The 18979-nt window shown below is 59.4% G+C and overlaps 1 protein-coding gene across 1 annotated transcript in view; it reads right to left on the bottom strand.

Moving 5' to 3' along the window:
• Positions 1-1590: 1590 nt before the first annotated feature.
• BICRA (BRD4 interacting chromatin remodeling complex associated protein) overlaps positions 1591-18979 on the bottom strand; it is a 36076-nt gene continuing 18687 nt past the window's right edge. Inside the window, 16 exon segments of the mRNA XM_075725446.1 lie at positions 1591-2435; positions 2437-2849; positions 3527-3629; positions 4080-4174; positions 4607-4755; positions 4936-4994; positions 5593-5718; positions 6229-6356; positions 7016-7205; positions 8285-8683; positions 8685-8759; positions 8761-8919; positions 12275-14257; positions 15770-15835; positions 16307-16349; positions 17173-17218. Coding sequence (XP_075581561.1) covers positions 1641-2435; positions 2437-2849; positions 3527-3629; positions 4080-4174; positions 4607-4755; positions 4936-4994; positions 5593-5718; positions 6229-6356; positions 7016-7205; positions 8285-8683; positions 8685-8759; positions 8761-8919; positions 12275-14257; positions 15770-15835; positions 16307-16349; positions 17173-17213 — 4824 coding nt within the window. The 5' untranslated portion in view covers positions 17214-17218 and the 3' untranslated portion in view covers positions 1591-1640.

Raw genomic sequence — 18979 nt, 5'->3', positions numbered from 1 at the left:
GTGTCGTTTGCTGGGGTTTGGAGGAGGGGACGGTGCCGCCGGCCGGAGAGGAAGGATGTTTTCTGTTTCCAAGGGTGATCCCTCCCTGTTTACGCCGCCAAACACCGCACAGAGGCTCCCTTTCACCGGAGCGGGGGAATCGCTTCAAGAGAGGCGGGGAACAACAGCAAAAAAAAAAAAAGAGAATAATAATAAAAAACAACCCGGAAAAAGCCGACGTTCAGATACCATCCCCGCTCTTTCCCCGTTCCCGCCCCGGGGTGGGAGCCCGGCGTTCCCGAGGTCCCCGCCGTCGGCTCCTCCGCCCCGCATCCGTAGCGTTTTGCCCCCAAATCCCCGTTTCCCCGGGTTCTCCGGAGCCGCCCCCCCGCAGCCTTCCCGCCACCGGACGGATACGCGTGCCGGCTGCGGAACGGGCCGCGGAGACGACGGGACGGCGGCGCACGCACCCGATGGCACTTGAAAGTCAAGGTTAACTTATTGCCTCCGAAAAGGGGGGGAAATAAAAAAAAAAAAAAAAAAAAAGAGGAGGGCAAACCGGGATGGCGGGAGAGGCGGCTCGCAGGCGCAAACGCGGGGGAAAACGGGAAAATACGCGGCGTCCTCGTTCGGGCAGGGACGGGCTAAGGCAGAGCGGGAACGGACGGATCCTCCCGGGAGCTTCTGGCATCGGACAAAATACTTATTTTTGGGAAGGGCGCGCTCGCCGCGTACGATCGCTCTGTTTTTTTTTTTTTTTTTTTTTGCCCCCCCCCCCCTCCCTCTCTCCCCCCTTCGAAAACTCGTCCTTCCCGGCATTTTCTGCGTCAGTCTGGAAGAGGCGAGGCAGAGCCGGGGGACGACGGGGAAACGCAGAAGCGGAGCCCCCCCCCCTTCCCCGGCTGGACGCGATTCCCCCCCTCCCCGGCCAGGTCCCACCCTCCGCCAGCCCCGGAGGGATTTGCTTCTCCCCCACGCACAGAACTCACTGTAAACTTTGCTTTTCCTTTCAGCCATTAGTGTTTGCGTTTCCTCGCTTTCCTTCTCTTTTTGTTTTTTTTTTTTGTTTTGTTTTTTTTTTTTTTTTTGTTTTTTTTTTTTTTCTCCCCCCTCTTCGCTGACCAGCGAGAAGGTCCAAAAGCCCGCGCGGTATCTGAAATAACTTAAAGGAAGGATAAATTCTGCCCCTGGGGCAACGACTGCAGAGTCCTCTTTGGCCTCCCACCGCTTTGATTGGCGACGTGCTCCGAGCTTACGGCCGGCCGGGGCGGGGGGGAAAGAGAGAATAGACCGATCAGATATTCATTATTAGCAATTTGTTACAGAATCTAAATTACACAGCCGACAATACCTACGGGCCCCACCAGTCCGCCCCCGGGCGCCGGGTCGCGTCGCGCTTGCCGCGAGGCGGCGCGGATCGTAAATCCGGCCTCCGCCTCGCGCTTTACAACACCCCAAAGCCCCCATCTCTATAAACACCGGGGCCAAGCATCCCCGGGACGCCCTCCGCTTCCCCGCTCCTCCCGTCCCAGGCCCGGTGCGTCGGGTCTCTGGGAGGCGGCACCGCCGTGGGGCTCAACCGCATCCAACCAGCAAGAGCTTCCTCGTCTTCTCCTCCGGTCCTCGCTCAGTGTCCCGCTGCCGCTCCGTTTGGTTCTCTGTTATCTGTTCAACGTCCTTGCTCCAAGGCCACCGTTGTGATTAGGGGCAAGGTAGGCGTCCGTACGGTGGACGGGCGAGGAGAAGGGGGAGGAGGAGGAGTTGTAGGAGGAGGAAGGCGTCCGGACGTTCTGGCCCCCAGTCTGAGGTTGCTGCAGGTTGAGGATGCTGTCGATGGCGCTCTGTAGGTGCTCGTTGAGGGAGTCGTCCTGGGGGCTGTCGCTGGAGAAGCTGGCGTTGTCCACCTCGAAGGACTCCGACTTCCGACGCTTGGCCGGGGGCAGCGGCACCTCCCAGGTGAGTTCTGAGCCCGAGCCCTGGTCGGGAGGCTCCGGTTTTATCATCCCGCGGTAAAACTCGTCCTCGACTTCCGCAAGCTCCTTCATAAGGCCACTGGTGGAGTCGTCGGCCTTCTGCGGGGCCGGGCTGTCCTGCAGGACGAGGGAGCGGGCGTCGCTCCGGTTGAAGAACAGGAGCTTGGAGCTCTCCTCCGGCCGGCCCTTCTCCGCCGCGGCCGCCGCCGAGGGGCTGTCCTGGCTCTTGTGGGAGGTGATCACGCTGCGGGACCCGTCCTCCTGCTTGATGAGGAGGGCGCCGGGGAGTTTGTCGGCTTTCGGGGCGCTCCCCTTGGGGCAGGCGTCGGCGGGCTTCTCGGCCACGAAAGCGTCGACGTTCTCGCGGTAGGTCTTGCGAAGAGGGAGCCGGCAGTAGGTCACCACGGGCTTCTTCTCGGCGGGAGCCGAGGTTACGTGGTCAACGGTGCCGTTCATCTGCCCGGCGGCGGTGGAGGCGGCGGCGGGTGACGGCGGCGGAGCCGTGCGGGTCGGGTCCTTTGATGACTCGGCAGACGGGAGGCGGCTGGTGCACGGGGTCCAGGGCGGTGTTGTGGACCACTTTGCTCAGCCCGGCCTCCTGCTTGATCTTCAACTTGAGGCCGATGCGGCTGCGCGCCTCGTAGGTTTTGATGGGGGGCTTGCTCCTCGAGGGCAAGGCGTCCTCGTCCCCGTCCAGGGAGGGGGAAGCCTTGGCCCAGGTGACGGACGGGGAGCCCCCGCTGTGCTTGATCACCAGCTTGGTGGGGTGGAGGGGGGCGGCCGCCGGCACGGGGGGCACCTTCAGGCTCTCGGGGGCCGGCGCCGCGCTGGAGACGGAGGCCAGGGCCGCCGAGGAGGAGAGGCTCTGCGAGCGGGAGGAGGAGGAGACGTACTCGTCTGGAAGGGAAACACCACGTCAGGCGTTAGCGCGAGCGTGAAACGCTAGCCCTTTGCTAGGTGCTTTTTTAAAATAAAAAAAATTATTACTATTATAATAATATTGCCCTTTACTAGCTATTTTTTTAAAATAAAAAAAAAATTATTATAACAATATTCTCGTGAAACACGTATTTCGCACGTTTCCCTGCTTGCGCTGGGATGCGTTTTGTTTTCCCCTCTTGCGAGCTTACGCCTCGCAGCCCCTCTCTTCCCTCCGAGAACTTCCACTTCTTGCGGAGTCCACCCCTCACCGTCTCGCCCGGGGAAAGAGGCAGTAACTGAACACAAACCTTTAATAAAGAACCTCCAGAGCAGCCAGGAACAAAGAGCGATTTGTGGGGAGCCTGAGCACCGCAGGCGCTTTGCGTTAAACAAGCCTTTGGCCAGCGCGATCTTTAACAGAGAGGAGCGGGCAGGGAAGAGCGCAGACGGCAGCAGGCAACGCTCGCTCTCATTTTCCACAGCTTTTCCCCCAAACCCCTGCTGACCCCGGCGGAACAGGCTGACGCCGTCCCGCCCCGAGCATCGCAGGGCACGGAGACCTCACGCCTAGCCTCCGAAGAGGAGGAAAACGTCAAAACCCAAGCGTGCGGTTACGAAAGGCGGACAAGCGACGGAAACCGCGCGTCTCCCACCTGGTTTCTCCTTCGCCAACTGCTTGTCGAGCGCTAGCATGGTCTTTTCTTCCTGTATAAACATGCGGTCGATCATCACCATCTCCGCAGAAGGACTGACTCTCTGCCGACGAGGAACAGAAGGGAGGAGGGAGAGGAGAGGGACGGGGAGGAAGAGCGGCTGCGGTTACACACCACCACCTTAACACACTCTATTCTTCTTCCAGATTTTCCCCATCCCCGTTCCTCAAGAGCGGCGAAGGCTCGGCGCAGAGCTGCCTTCAGCCGAATTCACGGCAGGATAAATACCGATGGCCGGCAAAGACCGGAGCGAGCCGACGGCAGGGAGAGGAAAGCTTTCCTATCTCTGCAGAAACGCAGGGGCTGGGCGCCCGCCGACGCCAGCGCGGCAGGACAGAGCCCGCGGCCCACCCCGGGGCCACGCCGCGCAGGCGACGCGGCACGAAATCGGAACCAGAAAAGCCGCGGATCGATCCGAGCGGCCCGCGCCGGAGAAATCGTCGTGTTTCCAGCCCCACCGGTCAGACCGGAGAAGGCAGGGCGCCGGACTCACCCGAGACTCCTCTAAGAGCAGCAGGCGGTACTTGTTCAACATCGCTTGCGTGCGCTTCAGCAGCTGGGTAGACACCACTTCAAACTCCTCGTCCACTGCGAGGAAGAGGAGGATGGGGAGAAAAGAAAGTTTGTGTCACAAGGCAAATGCAGATACGGGGGCGGTGGCTCTTTACTGTTAACTTTTTCAGCGGACCCACCTGGGGCAGGACCCTGAAAAAAGGGGTTCAGTGTAATTTTTAATTGCTGTGATCGTTAGGAATCTGCTGAGGTCTGTTTTAATGATTTCTCAAAACACAGAGAGACTGCGACAAAACTTTAACGTAGCTTTGAACTACGCCAGGTCGGAAACCCTGGAAAACTTCAAATGTATTGTCTTGGGAGTTTACGTTCTTCTAGCGTGAAGGCATAGATAGTTTCTCCATTTTTTTTAGTACTAAAATCCCCACTTTTTTTTTAAGCTCGATCCGCTATCCTCACGTTTTAGCGGCCCCGGAGAGCCGTGTGCCGTCTCCCGGGAGGACTTACCCTTCCTGTAGTCTTGAGCAGAGGGCAGCATCCCCTGGTAGACGTGGTAGGGCAGGAGACGCTGCAAGGCATCGTCGAAGGAGCGGAACGACGTCTTGTAGTCGGGATGCAGCACCGCGCCCTGGTGTTTGTGCAGCTGCTCCAGGAAACTGGAAAGGAGGAGAAGAGGGCGAGCTGCCGGAGGGGCCTGCCACGCAAAATTCCCCGTTTCCAGCGTTAACAGCATCACGCGGAAGAAGGGGCAGGGAAAGAGGCTACGGAACGAAGGCAGCTGCGGCAGCAAGACGTTCCCCGATGTTTTAACTTATCGGCCCCGCCGATGCACTCACCAAGCTTCCTTGCTGGGCTGTAGTGTCGGGGCTTTCTTCAGACTGAGCTTGCTGTCGTACTGGTGGGAGAAGAAAGGACACGGGTGAGCGGGGCCGCGGCCGCCGCGCCCGCCGCGCCGGGTTTAACCCGCGCCGGCAGCTGGACCGAGCCCGCGCTAGGGGGAATTCACCCTCTTTTGAGGGAATTGAGATACTGGAGCGGAACTGGGGAGGCTGGCAACGGCTCTAGGAAGCAAGAAAAGGGGTCGAATTGGTTTAGAAATTGGGGAAAGAGCAACAGGAGAATGCGGATTGCCATGGATTTTAAGTACGGAGGAAGGCTTCTGCTCACTTTGACAAAAGAGCCTTTGGTGTATTAGAGTGCACTTATATATAATACATAAACCGGTATATACGCACCGACTACACCAACAGCCTTACCAAACTCATATAAATATATAAATTCGGTATACTTTTGTGCTTCGGTATATTTAGGCTTCCCACGTGAGCGGGACGCGCAAACAGCCCACAAATAAACCCCGTTTCTTTCAGCGACCAAGCCCGGCCGTCGCCAGCCCTCGCGAGGCGCGCCGCACCGTCCCGACAAGACCGTTCCTCGGAAGAGCGCTCCGCAGGCTCTTCCTTCGAAAAGCCCCGCACGCGTCGGTGCAAGCTCACCAGCGGCTGGCTTTGCACGGGGACCGAGGGCACGAGCTGCGGTAATCCTTTCCCGACGACCTGGATCTGCAAGGGACCCTTCCCGAGGTTCAGGCCCGAGACAGAACTGATCACGCCAGGCTTCGCCTGCGGAAGAAACGAAAAGAAGCCGCTTTATTTAGAATCCCGGAGCGATTTCACCAAGTAACAGCTGCCAAAACACGCGGTGAGAACCCGCCTGCCAAGACAACGTTGGTCGCTGTCGAAAGAGCTCGCAGGCGGCTTCCTCGCCGCTCAGGTGTAAACGCCCAAGCCTAAGAGGTGTTTTTGCATAAAAACGGAATTACTCTAATTTGTACTTCCAGAAATCTACGTCAACAGTCCTGACATCCCGTTAAATCATTGGTAAGTAATTGGTTCTCTTAACGAGGAGGAACAGAGCAGCCCCCCTCCCCAAAGGTTTCATTAATATCGGCGGGAACAGATAATTTTGTATTATCTTTGGAGGTTCACAGCACTTTCAAAGTAGAAAAAAAAGTTTCTGGAACCGAATTTTTCCTTTTTGATAAAACGGAGGGGGAACGCCGACAGATTTGTTTACTCTCAAGGTGGAAAACTTTGGAATAAAGTGGAAAACCAGGAAAAACGCTTCCTCACCTGAACTGGCTGCTGTATGGCAAGAGGCGTTCCTGACTTCCCCTGGGCTGCAGCCGCTTTCCCAGCGGAAATCGGCGTGGAAACGCTGGAGAAGGTTTTACTCTCTGCAGGAACCGGCGCGGTAATACCTAGCAAAAGTAAAACAGAGGGGGGGGTGTCGTGTTTAAGTTGAAGCCTAGATAATAAATAACGTCGTCCTGGATTCCCCCTGCACGTTCCACCCCGCAAGACCGAGCTTTATAAAAAAACAGAAACCAAGCGCGAGCGAGCAGCACAGCTTGATCGCCCCGACCCTGGCTCCCTGCGCTGACAGCTTTCACCCCACCGCCCTTTTTTTCGTCCAGAGAAGGGCGGCGGAGCTGGGGAAGGGGCTGGAGCACGAGGCTGATGAGGACAAAACACGGGCAGAGGTGGCATTTGGGGACGTGGTTTAGCGGGCGTGGGGGCGTTGGGTTGATGTTGGACTGATGATCTTAGAGATCCTTTCCAGCCTTAACGATTCCTAGTTTCTGCTTTCATTTAAAAATAATCCAGCCACCAAGGCAGGACATGAAACTAATTATTACTCGAGCCTTAACTGGTTTAGCGGTGGACTCGGTAGCATTAGGTTAATGGTTGGACTTCTTAAAGGTCTTTTCCAACCTAAACGATTCAAAGCATCGCTTCGGCAGCTCGGCTCTCCCGCAACAAGGGCGCCGCGACGCTCGCGGTCCGGGACGCTCCCGTGCCGGGATGCCCTCCCGTCGCTTCTCCCCCCCAGCCGAGAGTCGGAACCAGCGGCACGAACCTGCGGTGGAAGGCGGGAGGGCGGCGGGCGCGTGGCTGTGCGCGGGGGCCGGCGTCGTCGTCACCGCCACCGGCTGCCCCTGGCCGCTCACCAGGACGGAGGAGGACGGGCTGCTGAACTGGCTGAGCGCGGGGGAAGCCTGGCTGGTGGGAGGCTGCTGCTTCGTCTGCAGGATGATCCCCTGGGGCACCTGCGCGGGATTTTAAAAAAAAAAAAAAAAAAAAAAAACACCAAAAAAACCCCAGAAGTTGAAAACGTGCCCCAAACCCATCGCTTTTTAATCCGCGAGCGCCATCAGTTCAGCACAAACGCGCGAGGAGGGAAGGGACCGTTTGCTGCGCTGGCCCCCGTCTGTCCCCATAACCTCAGCGCCGGGAGACGGATGCGAGAGAAGCAAAAAAAAAAGGCGCCTGCCGAGCTCCCCCCGTCCAGCTCCGCCGGTGCCCGGGGTTCCAAACCACGGGAACGGGCCCCGTGCGCTCGAAAAAAAGCAAATCGGGTCCTTATAAGGGGAGTTTGCTTTAAGTTAATACGCAGTTAAATAAAACCAAGCTCAAGCATCGCCCTTTTCATTCCCTGTTCCTCTTCCCCCTGAATATAAAATAAATAACTGCAGTTTAATTTTAGAAGCCTGCTTTTTTCGGGTGCTTCACTGGGAAGTCCCTGACCACCCCGCCATCAGCGAGGTGCCGTTAGCGAGCGCTGGACCGGTCCCCGAGCATCCCCCCGGGAACACCGGCACCCCGCAGACCCAGCCTCAAGTCCTGCAGGCCCCAAAAAATCACAAATTCAGGCGGGATTCGACCCCTGCCCGGACGGGACAGGTCTCGGGGGACGCTTGCCACGGGAGAACGGGGCACGCTTTTATTTCTGCGGTCGCAAACGCCTTCTCCTCGTCTTATTTACAAACCAACACACGTATCGCATCCGTGGAAGACGCCTCTCCTACAAGCGCTACACGTTAAGGTATGCACGTGCGTTCCCGCGACGACAGGCAGCGGAGCCAGACGTAACCCACGGCACAAACCCACTCGGCACCCCAAAAACCCCCGCAGAACAAGGGGGCTGCGCCCAGGAAGCAGCACCCGCTTCAGCTCTACGGCAGAAGCCCCCGGGACCTGCCTGGGAGGAACCAGACGGGTTTTTGCTTCCGATTTTGCCTTTAATCCCTCGGCTCCCCGACGGCGGGAGGCTCGCGGCCGCGCTTCGCCACGCTACCTCCCCTCCTGAGCTACGCCCGGCGTGAGACCCTCGACCGTACTTATTTACCTGCTGGAACCTGTCCAGTATTTGCTTCTGCTGAGGAGCGGGGTTGGGGATGGCCGGGAGGGTTTGGAATTGGCTCGGGACCATCGGAAAGCTCCTCTGCTGCTCCGCGGTTAGGTGGAGAGCGTGGGTGGGAGTGGGAGGTTTGATCTGGCCCTGGGAGGGGAACTGCAGCTGGAAGTGGGGGGAATGGGCGTGCTGGACCTCCGCCGGCGCCGGGAGCTGGACCTGGAGCTGCGCCGGCGGCGGGGCGGCTTCTGCCTGCGCCGGCGGCGGCTGGAAGGGCGGCTGGGGCTGGGAGGGTGGGCGCAGGGGGTGCTGCCCGCCGCCGAGGGGGGACGAGGCCAGCTGGTTCTGGATGACGTAGAAGCCGGGCATGGGCGCCTGCGGGGTGCAGGAGCGGGGAGAGCGGCTCGGAGGGGGGCCGGGAGAGGGTCTGCGGCTGGGAGGGGGGGCGCGAGTGAGGCCGGGAGGGGGGGCCGGGAGAGGGGCTGGGGCTGGGAGGGGGGCCGGGAGGGGTGGGGGGACTGCATTTGGGAGAGGTGGGCGGCCGGGAGCTGCGGGCTCTCCCCCAGGGGAGGATGAGGTAGCGAAGGGGACGGGGAGGCTCCAGGGAGCTTCTGCTGCCCTGCAGGTAACTGAAACAGAGAAGGAAAGAGGAAGAAGTTAGTCGAAGCTCAGGAAGGAATTTTGCCCTCGAAGATGCCCGCGGGCGCCTCGGCTCCGCCAAACACGACGGCGAACGGCGCGCGGGCAGCGCAAACCGCTCTGAAAGCGGCCGCGCAAGCGCCTCGCGCCGCACCCCTGCCTCCTGCGGTAACGAAGCCCTGGGAAAACGAGCTCCTGCTCTCGGCCCGGCTGCCCTGGCACCCTCCCTGAGCCCCCGGTATCGCTGCTGGGGCAGCCCCCGCCCCACCCGGGACTCGCCCAGCCCCGAGCGTGCCCCAGCGTCGCTTTTAGAAGCGTTTTCAGAGCCAGGATAAGGTCAAACTGCAGGAGGAGATCTACCCCAGCTTGGCTTGGGCTTCCAAAAGCAGCTCCACGCCGCGGCCACGTCAGCCGAGGCAGGGACCCCCGGGCCGGGATGCCCAGCCCGTCCAGCCTCCCCGTGAGACCAGGGAAGAAGCGTTTTCTACTTTTCTTCCCCAAAACCACCCTTACCGCTGCCCCCGGGGACTGGCCAGAGCAAGGCTCAGACACATCCTGCCCGCCTTCCCCAGCACAGCTGATCCAAATCTCCGAGGCTCCCCTGGGGAAGGGGGTCCGTGGCCATGGGCTCCCCAGAGCGCTGCTGAGGCGGCTCACGCTGGCCGGGGGCTAACGAGGACGGCCCTAATGGCCCTCGCTGCTGGGAGCGCCCGCTCAGCATCCCCCGATTTACATTTCTGGGGAGAGATTCACCCCGGGAGCTGCGCTCTCCCTGTGCCTCAAAATATCCCTCTGATTAATAGCAATTACAGCACTGCGTAACTACCAATTGCTACGGAAATATAAAGAATTGGGGGGAAAAAACAGTAATAAAGCCTCTGGCAGGGACGAAAATGCACCAGACAGCGGCTTGCGAGCATGAAGGGAGAGGAGAAGAAAAAGCAACGCAGGGCAGCAGCAGCTTTCAGGGTTAGTGAGGACCTGCAGGCAAGCGAGCGGGAGCAGCCGGAGCGCAGACAGGAGACGGACGGACAGAGGGACGGACGGCGGGGTGGCTGGCAGGGGGAGGAGAGCTGCAGCCCGGCTGCGGGGGAGCTGGGCGGCATCGGGATTCCCGCAGCCCCCCGACTTTGGCCGCAGCTCGCCCGGGGCTGCGAGTTGTGATTTCGGGGTGTAGGGGCTGAAAATCTCCGAATTGACAGACCGGTGGCGGCGGCGGCAGCTCGCCTTTGCCAATCCATAAATTACTGGAGTCCACTTAATTCCGCGTGCCGAGCTGCCGGCTGCAGGAGGGAGCGTCCTGCCGTGCACGGAACGCTTCTCCCCTCTCCTTTCCGCCAAGGCGAGCGGAGCAAACCCGGCTGCTTCGCTCCGACAGCAAAACCGCAGCCGTTTCGCTGGCCACGCGCAGATCCGGTGGAGAAAACCGGAGCGGAGGAAGAGCCTGGAAGCTTTAAAGACGAGCAGGGTAAAAATAAACGCCGGGAGATGTCTGACATCACCTGGACCCTCTGCTGTTAGCACGTGCGATGCGCTCCAGCGCACGGTTTTCCGCTGCCGGATCAGTTTTCCGTACGGCAGCGTGCTCCGCACGTGGGTGACGCGCCCCGGGCCGGCGCAGAGCAGCGGTTCCACTGACACCACCGCCTCCATCTCTGCAAGCAGCCGCCGCGCCCCGGACGCCGGCTACGATGGGCAGAGGCGTCGGCGGGCGCAGCGGTGCCGCCGAGGGATTCGGTGCCCTCGCCTGCCGCGCCGGGTGGAACTCCAGCTGCCGCCGGCTCCCGTCCAACGCGCTCGGCGGCGACCACGTTTGCGGGTCCTCTCCCTTCGCCTACCTCTCACCGCCTCCATCCCCGCGCTTTTCGCAGCAACCGCTAACGCTTGCTTCATCGGCAATGCCGCAAAGCGGCTGCCGAGGAGAAAACCTTGGCCGCTCCGGCCCCGGACGCGGGCACCGCGTCTTCCAGGGCTGGTGGCTGGCAGGAGAGGCAGGATGGTCCCGCTGCGGCCGGCGAGGGCAACAGCTCTCTCTGGAGGTGGGAGAAGGACTTTGCAGGGCAAGGCACCGGGACCCGCCGCGTCCCACAAGGCAACCGCAGCACTATTTAGCGCAATCACGGATTTAGGAACGCCCCGGCAAAAAGCCGGCCGTGAAAGGCAGGCGAACCCCCCGCACCGTCGCGACCACGCATCAATATTCCGGCTGGCACCTCGACCTGCGTTCAAAACGGCAAACAGAGGCAAAAGCGGGAGGAGCCGGCGTGCGCCGCGCACGCCAAGCCCTGCGCTTCGGCTTCTCCCAACGGCGGGAAGCGTTTTCCCTACTTCCCAATTCGGGGAGGGGGTGCTGTGAGTTTCGTAAACCCCGGCGACGGCTCAAAGCGTACCCCTTTAGTCACGGGCAGACGCCTGGCTTTAATTATGCTGAAATACCAGGAGGTGACTGTCAGCATCAAGCCCAAATACCGTAGAAAGATGCATCTGTGCTACCAGTCATGCCAAAGAAAATTCAAACGAGAATTTTAAAGCGTCCCACTATTGAAATAATAAAATAATAGAAAGCGCTCGCTCTCTACCCATTTCTTTCTCTGATAATTCAGGGACTTTGGTAGCTTATGGACCAGCACCCACCTTTGTGAACGCGGGTTTAAGAATCAAGAAACCCCACAACTGTTCAACCCTGGTGTCTGAAACGTCACCAAACCCTTTACCGACGTAGATAAGACCAGACCTCGACCTCCTCGCGCTGGCACACGGGTGGGTCGCGCCCAACGCGTCCGCAGCGGGGACTCTTGCAACGAGACGCTGCGTGTTGCTGCCCACCCGGTCGCCGTCGCTGCTCCTACAGCCGCCCAATCGCTTTTTAAAGCTCTGACTCGAGCTAACGAAGGTAGAAAAACCCTGGGTGGGCAAGCAGGACCGACGCCGTGGGCTGAGCTCAGCCTGGAGCCGCAGGCGGAGCACGGGGACGAGGCGGACGCCGGGTCCGCGCCGACCCCTCCGTGCCGCGGCGGTGGCTTTGGTGACCTGGACGGAGCCGTCACCAGCTCCTCCTTCCAAAGGCGAGGCGATGGCACTCGACTACACGCACGGCGGCCCCGAGCCCCGCTCGCTGCTCCCAGCGATTTCAAATTGAAACACCTACCGAGGGAGGGAATCGCCCTACGGCGGGAAGACAACACGTAAAGAATTAAGACTGCGCAGGAGCGCTCCTAGCACGTACGGCGTGTAAAGCGAGCCCCAAAGCGGGGCTCTGCAGAGCCCGCCGCGCTTGGCGTCGCTCTCCAAACACCCAACGGGCTCGCAAACGCCGCGGCCGCTGCCCAGAGGGGCTCTACTTGCCTGCTGCAGGAACATCTGCATGGAATCCTGGTTGATGACTGCTCCGGCGGCTGCCTGCCCCAGGATGATCTTCTCCGGGCTGGAGGCCAAGCTGGGGCTGGGCTGGGAAGTGACGGGCTGCTGGGCGGGCGGCGGCGGCGGCAGCGGCGGCGGCGGCACGTTGAGCTGGAGCGGCGCGGGCGGCTGGGAGGCGGTTTGGACGGTGAGGATGGAGGACTGGTCGGCGCCGGGCAGCAGGCTGGCGCCCGAGGCGGGCTGCGGCTGGACGAGGCCGGGGCTTTGGCTGCTGGTGGTGGCGGAGGCTTGGATGCTGACCGCCTGGCCGAGGTTCTCGGTGGCGTTGAGCATGGCCACCTGGTTGGGCAGCGTCACGCCCTGGATCACCGTCTGCCCCGTCTGGCCCAAGGATGCGGCCACGGAGGGTTGGCTCTGCGTGGTCAAGCTGCCCGCCAGCGAAACGGGCATCTGGAAGAGAGCCGGCTGACCCACCTGGCCGGGCTGGAGCTGGATGGGAGCCGAGAGTATGTGAGCGGTGCCGTGGGCGTTCTGTGAGGTGAGCACCTGGCCCAGGTTCAGCTGGCTGGCGATGTTCTGGTTGGTGAGGATCTGGGCCGGCAAGGCTTGGTTGGTTATCAGCTGCCCGCCCGGCCCTTGGCTAGTTATGATGTGGGCTTGCCCGCCGGGGTGGGAGGTGGTCAGGATCTGCCCTCCCATGTTGGCCTGCAGGGCCGAGAGCTGCTGGGGGATCTGCACGGCGGAGGCGCCCGCCAGCTGCCCGGGGAGGAGGAACTGGTTCTGGCCCTGCAGCATGGCCTGCGGGACGTGCTGGGCGGGGATGACGATGCTGCTGCCCTGGTTCAGCAAGTGGACGCTCATGGGCTTGCTGAGGGCTTGCTGCTGCGGCGGCGGCTGCTTGAAGACGTTGGCTGGAAGCCCTTGGGGAAAGCCCGACAGCACCACGTTCTGCCCGGGTTTGCTGGCCATGAAGGTCAGGTTCTGCTGGGCCTTCTGCTGCTGCAGGGCGGCTTCGTTCTGGATGGTCAGGGTGGTGTTGTTGGAGCCGAAGGGCTTGGGGGTGATCTGGTACAGTTTCTGCTGGAGGACCCCGGCGGGTTTGGGCTGAATCGGGGTGGGCGTCCTGTGAATGATGACGTTTTGGGCCTGCACCAAGGGGCTGCTCAAGTTCGAGGTGACGGTGAGCGGCTGGGAGCCCTGAGTCCCGGACACGCTCCCGAACATGGAGTTGCCGTTCAGCGTGGTGGTAGCCACCGTCGGCAGGTTCTTCTGGATGACGAGGCCGGCGCTTTGCGGAGAGACCCCCGTCGAGGCGAGGGTGACCTGCTGCTGCTCGGGCGCCGTCTGGGTGATGTAGCTGCCAACGGGCATGGTGGCCACCTGGGAGGGCTGAACCTGCTTGGCGATGATCTGCTGCGCCGACTGGTTGATGGCCATCACTTGCTGCCCGACCACCTGAATGGGCCCGATTCCCAGCGTCCCGCTGGGGCTTCCGTTGGGCAAGCCCTGGAGGTTGGAGATGGGCTGGATGGTGACGTTGCCCAAGCCGACCTGCTGGAGGAAAGGCTGGACGCTGATGGCCTTGTTGACGACATCCGCTCCCACCGACTGCTGCACCAGGGCTTGGTGCGTCAGGACGGCGGGTTGCTGCAGGCCGATCAGGTCGGCCCCGCCGGAGAAGATCTGCGGGGTGCCGTCGGAGGCCGCCTGCACCACCGGCTGGAGGGTGGGAAGCTGGAAGGAGCCCAGGTCCAGCTCGGCCTCCGCCTCCAGCGTCTGCTCGGTGATGTTCGCCTCTTGCAGGCTCTGCTGGAGGATGTCGCAGGGCTGGTCCGAGTTCTGCAGGTTCGCCCCGCTGCTGGACGGTGACCCCAGGATGTCATCTTCTAAAAAGTCAAGGTCCACGCTGGTCGTGGGCTGACTCTGCTCGGTGCTCAGATGGTTGCCGGAGGACTCTTGTACGTGCAGCTGGGAGGTTGCAGGTCGGAGGGGAGAAGAAAGAAGAAGGCGTTGAGCTCAAGCGCGGGGAAGGGGCCTTCAAGGCAACTGCCCGACAGCTTTCGTGAGCCACCTGAGAGAGGGGCGGGTGGGCGCCTCCGTTCGCTCAGCGCGGAAAGCCTTTCGGCATCCCCGGCAGAGCCCAAATTGACGCGCGGCGGCGTTCGAGAGCAGGCGAGGCGGGCACCGAACGACTCGCGTTAAGCGAGGGAGGGGGACCGACGGCAGAGCTGCTGAACGGCATCCCGAGGATGGTTTGAAAGCTTTAAAAGCTCTACGTTTTCATGCAATGAAATTCCATTGCAGTGCCACCAAATGTGAGAGTTTGGAATACATTCCATGCCTTGGAACGTATTGGAATACATTCCATACTCTTAAAAATTAAGCTGTTGTTGGGAGCGGAAGCGGAAATTTCGTATTCTGGAAACAAGCCTAAAAACCCAATGAAAACCCAGCCCTTTTCTCGCAAGAGACGCTCAAGCAGCAGCCGAGTTAAGTCAGGCACGCTGCAGCGCGTCGCTGCCGGCGGCGTTCCGACAGCGAGGGCGCAGGAAGGGTGTCCCTGGGCGAGCGCCCTGCACGCAGCAAAGGCTGCGCTGGGAAGAACCAGGGAAAGAGCAGCAAAGCGCCGTGCAGCCTAACCTCGGACCCCACCAGCGCCGTGCCGTCAGGTTTTGCAAAACACGGATCTACCGGGAAGTTAAAAAATAAAATTAAAAAAAGAAAAATCAAAGGAGAAGTAAACCTCGACTGCTAGATAAATTTATTGGTTACGAAGCATCGGCAGCTTTACCCAAAGTCTTTGTAAAAAAATAAAGCGCAATGGATGGGGGGGGGGGTGGAAATTAAAAAAAAAAAAAAATATCAAGACTCTTACTACAATGTAATTGGAAATAGAGGGAAAAAAAGACAAAAAAAAAAAAAGAAAAAAGACCTTCATGCTTGAATGTTATCCATGCATAGTAACCCATGCTCTTGGGGGAAAATTAAAAAAAAAAAAAAAAAAGAGGGTTTTTAGAATCTACTTCCACATTTTTCACCTTCGCTGTGGCAGCGGTCTGCAAGGAAAGGGAGCGCTCCAGCCTAAGGGGGAACTAAGAGGAAGGGGATTTTCCTTCTCACCAGCGTTTTTCAAGCATTCTTCCAAATGATCTCTACCGCCCTTGAGGTGCGAGAGCGCGGTTCTACCTTTCTCTTTGTTCACCTGATTTTCTATCCTCAAAGCTTTTCCCAGGTTGCAAGCAGACTTGACATCTGCCCGTGAAATCAACTTTTCTCCCCCCGATATACGGGGAACCCGTCGGAGCTATTTCTCTATAAATCTTGGGGAATAATCCCCGCGTCGTGCCTCTTTTGCTAGACCTGGGAAACAGATGAAAAACAAGCCTACGAAACCAAAAAAAAAAAACCCCCAAAAAACAAAAAAAAAAAAGGGAAAGGTTTCTAAGCTGACGTTCCCCAAGTATAAATTAAAATACATACCCCAGCACCTTCAAAAAAGGCACTGGCTGCATCTCCTGTGTTGTCCAGGAGATCATCACTGTCAATCTGTAATTAAAAAGATTTTATTTACTTTCTTTAGATATAGTATGAAAAAAAAAAAAAAAAGGAAAAGGGAAAAAAAAAAAAAGAAAAAGAAAAAAAAAAAATGAGCGCAGTGCTGACGGGCAGCCCCTGGAAAGCGCCGAGCTCTCGCCCGGGGGCAGCGGTGGGGCAGCATCCCTCCCCGTCCCCGTCTCCTGCTGGCAGGCACCCCGTTTCGGCTCCGAGTGCCCCAAAACCCCGGCTGGCTGCTCCGCACGAGCAGCGGCGGGGGCTGCTGCTCCGAGAGCTGCCCGGGGCGCTTGGCCGGGGTCCTAAAAAGTCCTAAAAACTAAAAAGCATCCTGATCTCGGGGGTTTGCTTCTTTAGAAAAACTCATTGTTTAGTTTAGTGTGGTTTAATTTTTTTTTTTTTTTAAAAAAAAAAAGGAAGTCTTGCGTTCAAGTTTTTGGCGGATAGAAATGAGTGGTCGCTCACCTTTTCGGATCCATGTAAAAAATCGTTCAAGGCCTGAGGATCGCTGCAAAAACAACACACGAAACCGTTTAGGGATGCAACACGTGACCCGCTTTGAGTCGGGAGCGAAAGGCGTGTTTCTAATTAATGCATTAACATAACTTCGCATGCTCTTAAGTGCAATAACCAACGACGTCTGTCGATTTGTACTTCGACAGCTACGCTTCGCTATATAAATTAACGTACAGGTGCTCCCAGGTCAGTTTTCTTCTCCTGGGTCGCTAACGCTGCCTTATTCCCCTTCCCCTGTTAATTCTGCAAAGCCCCAATTACCAGCGCTTTCCTAATTGCAATCAACCCCTCTGGAAAACCAGCCCGCGTTGGCTGTCGACAGCCCGTTTGTCAAAAAAATCATTTGGGCGACCCGCTAACGAGCAACCCCAGCCCGGTGCCGCTGATGGCCAGCAAGGGTGGCAGCGCAAAGTCGCGGCTGTTGGCAAAATAGCAGAGAAATGGGATTTATTCACGTCGGAAGTGGGACAAACGCAACGCGGGCCGCGCAGTCTGCTCTTTCCTCGCATAAAGGCGCGGAAAACCTCCTCCGGCACAGCGCTGGAGAAGCCCAGCGCCCTCTGAGCTTCAGAGGGGGAAAGAAAAAGCCTCAATCAGGAGGGGTTTCTAAGTTTGGGAAGTTTGCAGAGCCTTGGGAGCGCGCCTTGGATGATTTTTGGCTCCGGGAGACCCCGCCTGGCACCGGAGAAGCCCCGGCGACCGACGGGGATGCACCCACAGAGCGAAACCCCCTTCCCACCCCCACGCCCTCCCCAAAGCAGCGCGGGAGACGACGAACCGCCGCCGCCGCCAGCTCCCGGCGCGGCGCTACTTACCAAATTACATCTAGCAGGCACCGGCCGTCTTCATCATCCATGTCAACTGCAAAGAGCGGAGAGAGACCAGGTTACCGTCCGGAGAGCAGCGGGGCTGGGAGCTGCTCCTCGCTCCCCCCGTCCCCAACGCCACGCTCTGCTTTCCCTCCCCATCCCCATCCCCATCCCCATCCTCATCGCCATCCCCATCGCCATCCCCATGGCCATTGCCATCACCATCCTCATCCCCATCGCCATCACCATCCCCATCCCCATCCTCATCCCCATCGCCATCCTCATCCCCATCCCCATCGCCATCACCATCCCCATCCCCATCCCCATCCCCATGGCCATCGCCATCCTCATCGCCATCCCCATCCCCATCGCCATCACCATCCCCATCGCCATCCCCATCGCCATCCCCATCCCCATCCCCATGGCCATTGCCATCGCCATCCTCATCCCCATCGCCATCCCCATGGCCATTGCCATCGCCATCCTCATCCCCATCGCCATCCCCATCCCCATCGCCATCCCCATGGCCATCGCCATCCTCATCCCCATTGCCATTGCCATCGCCATCGCCATCCTCATCCCCATCCCCATCGCCATCACCATCCCCATTCCCATCCTCATCCTCATCCCCATCCCCAGCGACGGCGGGGCTGCCCTGCTGCTCGCCGATGCCGCGGGACGGGACACCGGAGCGGAGCGCACCGCAAGAGGAGGGTCCAGCAGTCAGCCCGCCGCCGGAAAGCCCACGAAGCCCAAGAAAGTGCCGCACCGAAGGAGGAGCACCCGGACGGAGCCGGGCACCGAGCGGAGCCAGGTCGCGTCCAGCAGCAGGAAAACCATTCCCGCTCCGGTATCGTTCTCCGCTGGAGAAGCGGAGAAGCAAAGCCATCCGGCAACGCTCCTCGAGCCGCGGTTACGGCCGAGGCAAGCGGGAAAAAGCACGGCCAGCCGAGCCCCGCAACCAGCTCATCCCTCTGCACGCTCGACCCTCCGTCGTGGCTGCTCGTCCTCGCGCCGCGCTCGCTCTTCCTCCCAGCGGACAGATCCACCGGCAGGCTCCCAGCTCCGAAACCCAAACCGTCAGGTTTTCGCCTTGTTTTCACCCCGCCGTGGGGGGACTGGTGACCCCGGCCAGCCGTGCCTGGCGCAGGACGGTGCCGGACCCTCGACGCCGGGAGCGCCGGGACGCGGCGCGAGCCAGATCCCGGCGCCCTCGGGCACGGCTCGGCAATCACTCGTGTTTAAAAATCGTACGTTCACGCATTTCTATCCCTCAACTTTCACCGTGGCAAAACAGTATTTGGAGGCGTTTTGCTTCAGAAGGCGGAGCTGAGGATTTGCCGCCGATAACATGAGATCTGGCACCAGGCCACCGCCTCGCAAAACCCTTTTTATGACCAGGTCTGGAAAATGCTGGGGGTTTCAGGTATTTTTTTTTTTTTCGTTGTTTCCCCTCTTTTCCTCAGATCTGCTCCACAGCTGTGGGCTGGGCAGGGTTTGGAGGCGCAGTGGTATGAAATTCCCTAATGAGACTCAGCTAATAAAAATCAAGGAGGAGGAGAGGAAAAAACAAAAGTCAGCTACCTCAGGAGGCTATAAAGAAAAAAATGGGGAAACCCACCGCAGGATAAACACACCTTTAATGGGCTGAAGGTGATGGTTTTGAGCAATCTGGCTTTGATAGCTGTCTGCCGGCTGTAATTGTTTTCGGGACCAGCAAACGAATAACCTAAACTCGCCAGCGAAAGCTGCAAGACTGTTCAGCTAATTGCCCTGGAGAAGACCGTAACCCGAAGAGCGCGCATGTCCAGAA

The sequence above is a fragment of the Pelecanus crispus genome, chromosome 30 (assembly GCF_030463565.1).
Source record: "Pelecanus crispus isolate bPelCri1 chromosome 30, bPelCri1.pri, whole genome shotgun sequence".
Classification (NCBI taxonomy): domain Eukaryota; kingdom Metazoa; phylum Chordata; class Aves; order Pelecaniformes; family Pelecanidae; genus Pelecanus; species Pelecanus crispus.
The sequence above is the reverse complement of the archived record's forward strand: the minus strand, read 5'-3'. Positions and strand labels throughout refer to the sequence as shown.